The sequence below is a fragment of the Lipotes vexillifer genome, unplaced genomic scaffold, assembly GCF_000442215.2.
Source record: "Lipotes vexillifer unplaced genomic scaffold, Lipotes_vexillifer_v1.1 scaffold875, whole genome shotgun sequence".
NCBI lineage: Eukaryota > Metazoa > Chordata > Mammalia > Artiodactyla > Lipotidae > Lipotes > Lipotes vexillifer.
In genome coordinates this window covers 432,384-442,933 of record NW_006792177.1, presented here as the reverse complement: position 1 = coordinate 442,933, position 10,550 = coordinate 432,384, and the positions used below count along the sequence as shown (strand labels likewise).

At 54.2% G+C, this 10,550-nt stretch overlaps 1 protein-coding gene across 1 annotated transcript; it reads left to right on the top strand.

The window, feature by feature from the left end:
• Window positions 1-6,085: 6,085 nt before the first annotated feature.
• TMEM74B (transmembrane protein 74B) lies at window positions 6,086-8,060 on the top strand. The gene is made up of 2 exons (XM_007465423.1): window positions 6,086-6,092; window positions 7,321-8,060. The coding sequence occupies exons 1-2, from the start codon at window positions 6,086-6,088 to the stop codon at window positions 8,058-8,060; spliced, it is 747 nt and encodes a 248-aa protein (XP_007465485.1).
• The last annotated feature ends 2,490 nt before the right edge of the window (window positions 8,061-10,550 follow it).

Genomic DNA, 10,550 nt, shown 5'->3' with positions numbered 1-10,550 from the left:
TCTTCTACCCCAGGGCCCTTGCCCATGCCAGTCCCTCTGCTGGGCCTCTCTTCCTGCTGTCTTTACCTAGTTGCCTCCTATTCATCCTTTCAATCTCGGCTCAGTCCTCACTTCTGCAGGGGAGCCAGGAGCCATCCCCATCTCCCAGACTAGGTCAGCACCTTGCTGAAAGCTTGAACAGCACTATGTACCTTTGCTCTGTGGCAGTGTTACATTTACTTATCCCTTTCTCCCACTGGAATACAAACTTCTAGAGGGTAGGGATGAAGTCTACCTAATTAATCAGTAATATAATAGGAGCTCAATAAATATTTGCTCATTTTCTCCATTCTTTATTCAATAAATATTTATCAAGGGCCTCCTATGTGTTGGCTCCTTTTCTAGTGTCTGGGGTTACAGGAGGGAGGGAAACAGGCAAAGCTTCTGCCTCTTGACACATATTTTAGTGGTGGTGACAATAAAGGAAGAAATAAGCAACTGTCAGGAGTTGATAAATGCTATGGAGAAAAATTCAGAGTTAAGGAGTAAAGGGTGCTGGGGCACTGCTAGTTTTAAAAGGATGATGTAGAAAGGTGTCTCTGAGAAGATGACATCTGAGCAAAGACGTGAAGGAAGTGAGGGCGAGCTCTGGGGGTCTCAGGAAGAAGAGTGTCCCAGGCAGAAGGAACAGCAAAGGCAAAGGCTCTGAGGCAGGGCTGAGGGAGGGAACTGTGCACGCTTTACAGGGAGTATCTCATCTAATCCCTATAACCCTTACTAAGTCCATTAAACAGATAAGGAAACTGAGCTCTGAGAGGGGACAAGGCCACACACCCATGAATGGTGGAGCTGGGATTCTCTCGGGAGTCTGGTGCTGAGGTCCCTAACAATAGGCCAGGCTTCTGGAAGGCAGGAAGAGACTGAAGCCCTCCCATCCCCGGAGGTCCTGCCCAGGTCTCTGTCACACTGGCCTCAAAGGCCTGGGCACCTGGCCTCCAGGGTGGCCTCCACTGTCCTCCTTGTCAAGGATGGCACAGGCCTTTGGAGCAGGACATGTCAGGTTCTCACATGAGGTGGCTGAGGATCCAGGACAGGGCATCCCCATCTGCCTGTCCTTGCAGATGGCTGACCTCTGCTGACCCTCCCAAAGCTCCTGGAGTCTGCATTTTCATGATTCCATTGGCAGAGGCGAACACTGAGGCTCAGAGAGGCGGGAGGACTTACCAGAGGCCATGAGAGTGAGCTGGCCACGGAGACTTCCGGAAACCCCATGATCTTCACACAGAACTCCTCTCTGGGCTTGACCTGGGCCCCCAAAGAGGGAGAGTCTCCTTAACTTTTGTACTCTAGGCATCTCACTGATTCACCTTAATCTGAGCCCTTTAAAGGAGAGAAATAGTGAAATCTGCCCTACTCACCACCTGTTCACCCAAACCCACCGCTGGGCTCTGCGGGGGATCAGACAGGGGCCCTGTTCTCCAGGAGGTGCCAGTCTGATGAGTGATGCTGGCACTTACTGAAAATCACGACTCTCAGAAATAAGGACAATAATGCAGGCAAAGAGCGCAGCTGTAGGGGCCCCTGGGGCGAGGGAGTGTGTGGGGCATCGAGCTGGGCTTCCCAGGGGCGGGGGCACTACAGCTGGGCCTTGGAGGAAGAAGGTGTGTGTGGCCATTGGTAATCCTCCAAGATAACACCCGTCTTAGGCTGTGCACCTCAGTGTCCCACAAAAAAAGAAGAGCAAGGAAAAAGGAGGAGCGCGCGTGCGCACGTGTGTGTGTTTGGGGGTGAGGGGTGGTCTTCGAGGCTTCCTTGCAGCCTTCAGGTGGCGCCCTTGAGCCACGGAGCCGCAAACGCCAGAGAAGACTATCCCGACCTAAGGACCTCGGAGAGGACCCTGGGTCCTACCTGAGGGCTGTGTGTGTGGGAGGGGGTGAGGAGCGGAGGAAGAGTGGGGGCTTGGCGCAGTAGGGGCTCCCCAGCCGAGGGGCGAGGCCGGCGGCCGAGGGAGGGGTCTCTTTCAGCACTCACCCCCGAGCCTCGCCCCAGCGCCCTGGCACCACGGGATGAAGGCTTCAGTTCCCTAAGCCCAGGTGCTGGCGAAACAGATCTGCCCCAAGGGGTGGGGAGGGGAGGAGGATGGAGCCGTGTCCCCCCACTCTCACCCTAGTCCGTTACCCTCTTCCCAGTGCCTCCCCGCGCTAACTCTCCCGGCGCCCTCGCCGGCCGCGGGCGGAGCCCGATCCGCTGCGCTCGGCGATCCCCGGCTCCCGCCCCTTCTCCGTCCTCCCTCCCCGGAGCCCTCAGAGGCCGTGGCCGCCTCGGTACAGCCCCGCGCGGAGCGAGCAGGTAAGTGCGCCGCGGCAGCGTCTCCGGCCCCGGCCCCGGCCCGGCCGGGAAGGGGGCGGGAGCCGGGGAGGGCGAGGAGGAGGCGGCGGCCGGGCCGGCTTTCTCCCGGGCTGCGCCGCAGCACAGACACCGGCGGGCGGGCACCGGCCCGGGCTGCGCCGCAGCACAGACACCGGCGGGCGGGCACCGGCTGCGGGGAGGCGCACTGGGAGGACGCGCCCTCGCCGTTGCCCGGCGCCTTCGCCTCCCGCGTGGGGAGGCAGTGAGGGAGGCCCGGCACAGGTACGCACGCGAAAAGGGGACTGCGAGGGGCGGCGGGAGACTGAGGGCCCGAGGCGGGGAGGGGCGGCCAAGGAGAGCTAGCCTGACCTCGCGGCCCGGCCGAAGGACACGAGGCGAGGGGACCCGGGCGCACTCCTGTCCTCGCAGATCCTGGCCTTCGTGGGCCGCCTGGCCGCCTGGCTACCGGCGCCGCTCGGCCCGGTCCGGCCTGGCCTGACCCAGCGGCGTTTGTGGTCAAGGGCAGGAGCAGGGGTTGTGAGCTGCGGGCTGGTGGGCGCGCGGGTGCGGCGGGCAGTCGGGGGTGCTGGGGCTTTCTGCGCGGAACTTTGGGTATAACAGCGTGGACATATCTGAGCGCCAGAGGCTTTGTGTACAACTCGTGCGTGTGTCTATCGATTGGGTTTTGTGAAGCTTACCCACTCCCGCTGTGCGTCTGTCTCCCCGCGTGTTAGTGCACACCAGTGGGTGGGGTGCTGGGCCTGGGGGGATCTTGGTGGATCTCAGCAGTCCTGAGGGTAGTAAACTCTCTGTGTGTGTGTGTGTGTGTGTGTGTGTGTGTGTGTGTGTGTGTAACCAGCTCTGTCCCTTGCTGGGGTGTGGGTACCAATGTGGTCTATGGATCTGTGGCTCACACTGCGTGGCTTCCCATGTCTGTGAATGTTGCATGTGGAAAAGGCCTCTGGGGGTATGAGTGTGGAACTGGGGTGTGCTTTTCAGGTCCTGTTGGACTGCAGATGAAACTGGAGTGTTACTGGTACAGTTGTGGGGTGTGAGCAGTGGACACCAGCATCATTGTCAGCTTGTCTGTTTCTGCTTATGTTTTGGATAATTTACTGGGCATGCCCTTGTAAGTGATGGGCATCTCTGAACCTGTGTGTCAGATACATAGCAACTCTAGGTAAGAGGGAACCTCCTTTTCCTCCACCCTCTTCCTAACTCTGCTGGCATCCTAAGGAAAAAGTTTTGGGTTCCTGCCAAGTGAAAGAGCCCTGCGCCAAGAATTTGGGTGTCCTGGGTTTTTTCTGGGATATGGAAGCATCAATGTGTTGGTCTGGGAAGGGGGTTCCTGGGCCACTCCAGGGGCTGAGTTCTGTGGAGGATGCTTAAGACATGGGTGGGGGACCACATCTGGACACCAACTGGGCAGGAGTGGTCACTGCCAGTCCCTGTTACTGGCTGGACACTCAGGAAAATGCTTTTGGTGCCAAAAGTAAAAAATGCCAATGAACACACCTCTCCTCTTGGTTTACTGGAAAGTGGGAGCAGTCTGGGCAGAGCCTGGCCCTGAGTAGGCACTCCCCACCCTGTGTGTGGGAAGGATTGTCTGCCTGGGCAGGTTGCCAAACCATTCCTGAGGGCTGGCTGTGTTCCAAGCCCTGTGCAGGGGGCTGCGGACCCAGACATATCCCTGCCCTCAAGCTGCTTGTGGTTGATGTTAAACAGTGGGATAAAGTAGAGAATCTACAAATGAGGCCTGGAAGACCAGGGAAGGAGGGGGGAATGATGCCACTGGTACAAGAGTGTGTGGGTTTGCAGGCTTTTAAGTGATAACAATGCTTGGGGAACCTGCTTTCAACTCCTGGCCCCCACATGCATGCCATGGGATCTTGGCCACATTTTGTAAAATAGAGATAGTAATAACTGCTCGTGGGGCTCATGGGGGTTATACACAATACTCCCGAGTGAAGTGCCCGCAATAGGGCTCAGCAGGGAATGTAGGTGCTCAGTAAACATTTATTAAATTGGAACTCAGGAAAAAGGGACATGGTCATAGAGATGGGTTGTAAGTGGAAACAGGCTTTGTACTCAGATGAAAGGCCCTGTGTGTGCTAAGAGGAGGTGTCTGATGCAAGCCCATGTTGGAAGGAAGATCAGAAAGATCGAGCCTTCCTACCCTGAGGCTCTTTAAATTTCATTCATTCCATTCATTTTCACTTCATTCATTTGCTTATATCCACTCTCTCTCTCTCTCTCTCTCTCTCTCTCTCTCTCTCTCCCTCTCTCCCTCTCTCTCTCTCTCTCTCTCTCTCTCTCTCACACACACACACACACACACACACACACACACACACACACTGAAGCACAGAGAACTGGAGAATAAATTCCGGCACACGAATGCAGAGAAAGGTCTAGAATCCTGTGTACGTGTGTGTAGACACACTAGGGCATACGAGCCACTCTGCACCTGGGGGTCGGGTCTCTGTGCATTGCGGGGACTTGGGTCTGTGGTGTATGTACCCACAGTACATCAGTGTGCAGGGGGAATGGGGTAGTTCTGCTGTGGGATTAGGAGTTCTACATGCCAGGTGGGGCCTGTCGGGGGACCACCAGATATGCCTGAGGGAGGACTTCATCATCAGCTCCAGCTGAGTGTGGCTGTGAGGGAATGGGGGCTAGGGTGGTCAGATTCTTTCCTTTTGCAAGAGAAGCCAGGCATCCAAGGTTTAAAGTGTAAAACGTTCACTGCAGCACTATTTACAATAGCCAGGACGTGGGACCAACCTAAATGTCCATTGACAGATGAATGGATAAAGAAGATGTGGCACATATATACAATGGAATATTACTCAGCCATAAAAAGAAATGAAACTGAGTTATTTGTAGTGAGGTGCATGGACCTAGAGTCTGTCATACAGAATGAAGTAAGTCAGAGAGAGAAAAACAAATACCGTATGCTAACGCATATATATGGAATCTAGAAAAAGAAAAAGGGGGGTGGGCTTCCCTGGTGGCGCAGTGGTTAAGAATCTGCCTGCCAATGCAGGGGACACGGGTTCGAGCCCTGGTCCAGGAAGATCCCACATGCCGCGGAGCAACTAAGCCCGTGTGCCGCAACTACTGAGCCTGTACTCTAGAGCCCGTGCTCTGCAACAAGAGACGCCACCGCAATGAGCAGCCCGCGCACCACAACAAAGAGTAGCCCCTGCTCACTGCAACTAGAGAAAGCCCACACACAGCAGTGAAGTCTCAGCGCAGCCAAAAATAAATTTATTTTAAAAAAGGGGGGGTACTGATGAACCTAGTTGCAGGGCAGGAATAAAGAGGTAGACATAGAGAATGGACTTGAGGACATGGGGTGGGAGGGCGAAGCTGGGGCGAAGTGAGAGTAGCATCGACATATATACACTAAATGTAAAATAGTTGGCTGGTGGGAAGCAGCAGCATAGCACAGGGAGATCAGTTCGGTGCTTTGCGATGACCTACAGGGGTAGCATAGGGAGGATGGGAGGGAGGCTCAAGAGGGAGGGGATATGGGGCATGTGTAGGCATATGGCTGATTCGCTTTGTTGTGCAACAGAAACTAACACAGTATAGTAAAGCAATTATACTCCAATAAAGATCTATTTAAAAAAATTAAAAAATAAATAAAGTGTAAAATCTTTTGCTTTTTATATATTGGCAACTGAAAACCAAAAACCAGATGAACAGACCAGAAACAAAAAGAAGCAAAACTTCTATGAGCCAAATATGGCCCATGGGCTGTAAGCTGGTATCCTCTGGCACATGTGCTGTCTGTCTGTCTGTGTGGGTGTGTATTCAGGTACTTGGGTAGGGTGTCTCCTCTTTGAGCAGAGAGTACCCCCTTACCCGCTCCCCTCCCAGCTCCCCTTCTGCGGTCTGCATCCAGGTCCTCCCATCTTCTGTTTACATAAAGGCATTTGGCCTTGACCTCAGTCATGGCTCCCAGAGATGCTCCTTTCTCTTTGCCCTCTCAGTTTCCATGCCTCCCCTGACCACGCTGGGTTCCTCCCTGGACCCCTGGCCTCCACTCTTCTCCTTCCCCATCCTGTCTGTCCTCCATGCAGCAGCCAGAGAGAGCTTTCCAAAACCTAGGCGATGTTAGCCCTCCCACCCCCAACGCCTCGCCTCGCCTCCCTGGCTCCTTGGCCTGGTTTTCAGAGTCCTTAGCGAGCTGGTCCCAGCTGACCTCAAGGCACCCCGTCTCCCTCTCCAGAATGCCCTTGTCCCCTCTCAGTGCTGGGGGATTTCCCACTCATCCTCCGAGGTTTGGCTCAAATGCCACGAACTCCTAGAAGCTTCCCTAACTTTCCTTTTGTTCTTACGACCACCTTCATCTCTACCCCTTCCCCCGCCCCCAGTCATTCTCACTTCATCACAACAGTGTCCATTAATTGAACTGGCAGGGGCCTTAAATGCCTTATTTTATGAAATCCTCACATCATCCCTATGAGGGAGACATTTGGCTTATTCACATTTAACAGATGAGAAAATTGAGTCTGGAAAGGTCACCTCACTTGCCAAAGCTCAAGTGGTGACGCTGGGATTAGAACCTATCTACTGTATTTAAATTCCTTCCATCATAATAATAGCTCATTGCTGATACTTACTGAGTACTTCCTATTCTGAGCACTTTATATGGATTGACTCAATCCCTATATCAGCCCTGTTAAATAGGGAGTGGTAGTATTACTGTCATTTAATATAGAGGGAAACGGGCCCAGAGAGGATACGGGAATTGCCCAAAGCCACACGCCCGCCAGTGGTGAAGCAGGATCCTAGCGCGGATTGGGTCTCACTGCTCTGTCATTGTCTTATCACCTGCCTCCCCCTCTGGCTGGCGGGCTCCCCCCCGCCCCGGTGGAAACTGGGACTGACTCACCTTCACATCTCTCAGGGCCTTCTGTGATGTCTGGCACCAGCAGGCTCTCAGTTTGCTAAATTCCACTGACTTTCTGTTTTCTCTTCTAGCTGCCAAGCGGCCAAGGGATGAGCTGGGGCCCGCCTTCCCAATGGCATCTCCCCCTGGTCTGGAACTGAAGACACTGAGCAATGGTCCCCAGGCCCCAAGGAGACCAGCTCCTCTGGGTCCAGCGGCCCCACGCAGGGAGGGTGTGGAGAATGCCTGCTTCTTTTCGGAGGAGCACGAGACTCATTTCCAGAACCCTAGGGATGCCAGACTGGGCAGCTCCCCCAGCCCCCCCGAGGGCGTCCCCTCATGGCCCCGATCCCAGAGGGACGACCTGTCCCTGCGTTCAGAAGAGGGGCCAGGCCTGGAGCCTGTGAGCCGCCCGGTGGATTACGGCTTCGTTTCCGCTCTGGTTTTCCTGGTGAGCGGGATCCTCCTGGTGGTGACTGCGTACACCATCCCCCGAGAGGCCCGTGTCAACCCGGACACAGTGTCAGCACGGGAGATGGAACGACTAGAAATGTACTATGCGCGCCTGGGCTCACACCTGGACAAGTGCATCATTGCAGGCCTGGGGCTGCTCACAGTGGGCGGCATGCTCTTGTCTGTGCTGCTGATGGTCTCCCTGTGCAAGGGAGAGCTGTACCGCCGGCCGAACTTCGTCCCTGGCAGGGGCTCCAGGAAGACCTACGGCTCCATTAACCTGCGCATGAGACAGCTCAGTGGGGATGGGAGCCAGGCCCTGGTGGAGAATGAAGTCGTCCAGGTCTCGGAGACCAGCCGCACCCTCCAGGGGTCTTAAGTAAGAGCCCACCCTATCTGGCTGCTTCAGCTTCAGGGCTACAAGGCCCCCGAGTCTGGGGTTTCGGACTGAGCTCCACATAGGGCCCCATGGAAGGAGTCCTGGGTGCTGGAGGGGGAGCTTGGGGCCTGGCCCAGGCTTCGCTTGGGAGAGCTGCCCCCAATCTGTTTTGTAGCTTGAGGTTTTGCATAAGGTTTTGTTTGAAGGATGGCTTCTGCTGCTAAAAATACAAAAGTTTGGAAACTGCTGCCCTTGGAGGATGAGTTTCTTGGCCTGCCCGAGGATCGAGAGCTGTCTGAAAGGCTGCCCATCCTGTTCCCCATGCCTTGGGGAATTCCGGGTTCTCTGCTGTCCTCATCAGCCATGTATGGGTGTTGGGCAAACTTGGCTTTGAGCCCTGACTGTCTAAGGTGGGAGGTGGCTTCACAATGAGGGGAGAAGTCAGCCCTGGGACAACCTCCCCACTCCAGGCCTCCATCCCCCTGACTGTGAGGTGAGAGGGATGGCCCCTCCAGTTCTGCCCTAGGAATTCCTATATGGAATGGGAGCCCAGTTTCTGCATCTGGCCGCTCCTTCAGGGGACAAGAGTGTCTGGCAGGTGCTGATCATCCTCTGTGCCATTTTCCGACCCAGTGTTGGTGGCCACCACTGTCACACAGCCAGCATCTCACTCGGTCCTGTTAAAGGACCCCCTAAGTCCTCAGGTTAGACTGGGCTAAATCCAGAGTTTGCTACAGCCTGGTCTTGGTCTTGGGATTGAATTACCTGCTGTGACTAGATCTTAGCACACATTTTACAAAGTCATGTGCACAGTTTTCACTAACTCCCTGGACAAGGGCAGGGGGATTTTCAAACAGGAAAGGGTAGGGGCTTTGTTGTATTTCTGTGGACACAGTGTGGGCCTTCATTACCTCCCCTTCCTCAATAGTATGTCTCTTAGGCCTGACCTTATTCTGGTAACAGAAAAAAAAAATTTTTTTAATGCTGAATTTGGAACTCCCTTCCCCAACTCCCGTAGCTGTAAAGTGCAGTCCCAATTTATTTGGGGAGAAATCAGGCACATTCTGGTGGCCTGAAAATTCTAGCCACATTGATCACATTTGTTCTGTTTCTCTTGTCGAGTGTTTCCAGGCTCTGTCCAGATTCTCTTTAAACTACTGACAAAGAGGGCTTCCCTGGTGGCGCAGTGGTTGAGAGTCCGCCTGCCGATGCAGGCGTGCCCTGGTCCGGGGAAGATCCCGCATGCCGCAGAGCGGCTGGGCCCGTGAGCCATGGCCGCTGAGCCTGCACGTCCGGAGCCTGTGCTCCGCAACAGGAGAGGCCACAACAGGGAGATGCCCGCGTACCGCAAAAAAAAAAAAAAACTACTGACAAAGAAAAGAAGTGGGCCCTAGTGGGCAAGGAGATAAAGGTGTTTGAGGACTGGGGGAGGGCATCGTCCATTCTGAAAGGCCCTAGAGGGCTTTGAGACTACGTGCCTTCTAGGCCACTGGTGTGAAGACTCTAAAGGGGTCATTTCTGTGAGCCTCCGACCCATGTAGGTCCTACGTACTCCATCTCAGTTGGCCATGTGGGACATTGATCCTAACTGACTCTTCAGGGTGGGAGGATGGGGTGGGCATGGGGTCTGTAGGCTAGAGCAGCCCTGATTATCTGTAACCTGAGCCTTCAGGCTGGTGAGTTGAACATCTGGGCAGTGTAACATCATAGCTTCTATGATGGATCAAATATCTGCTCCTGCTGGCAGGTTTTGCCAGGAGTAGGGGGCTGGGGGAGAGCTGGAGGGGACAAAGGCTATTCAGCTTGGCCTGCCAGGTTCTGTTCCTGGTGTTTAAGAGGTGTGGTTTGAAAAGGACAAAGCCTCAAGATGGTGAAAGACTCACAAGTCAAGGCTGCAAGCGAGGAGTGGAGGCAGAAAGTGGCATGAACCATTCTAGGTAGTAGAATTGAACAACCCAAATGATGGGCCTTTCATATCCATAATGATAATAATAAAAATATCAATCCAAGCCAAATGGATTATTGTGAGATATTGTCAGTTTAAATGCAATGGATTGTTTTTAGGGGCTAAATCTGTTAGAAGATTAAATCTAGATTAAACCAGGAATCTCAGGTTTTCTCTAAGTCAGAGAAACCAGCTTTGCATCCTAATTACAGAAACTCCTTTAGGAAATGTGTAAAATGGATGGAGGCAGTCATTACTTTGTCAACGTGTTAAGAAAACTTGAGCGACGCCGAAAACATTTCCCCAAGATGGCAGCTGAGATCTCCCAGCCAGTGGATCAGAAACAGGGTCAGGAGGGAGCATGGCGTAGGGGTGCCGAGAGCTTTCTCTGCAGGTTTTTTGGGGGTAGGTGTGAAGTGGTCCCAAGGGACCGTGTGGTAGCCGAATTGTGCCTCATCTGCAGGAACTCCCTCTCCCACCCGACAGTCTACTAGGGTCCCCAAACCTTGCTTTTCCTGGTGTATGAGAACAGATAACTGATTTTG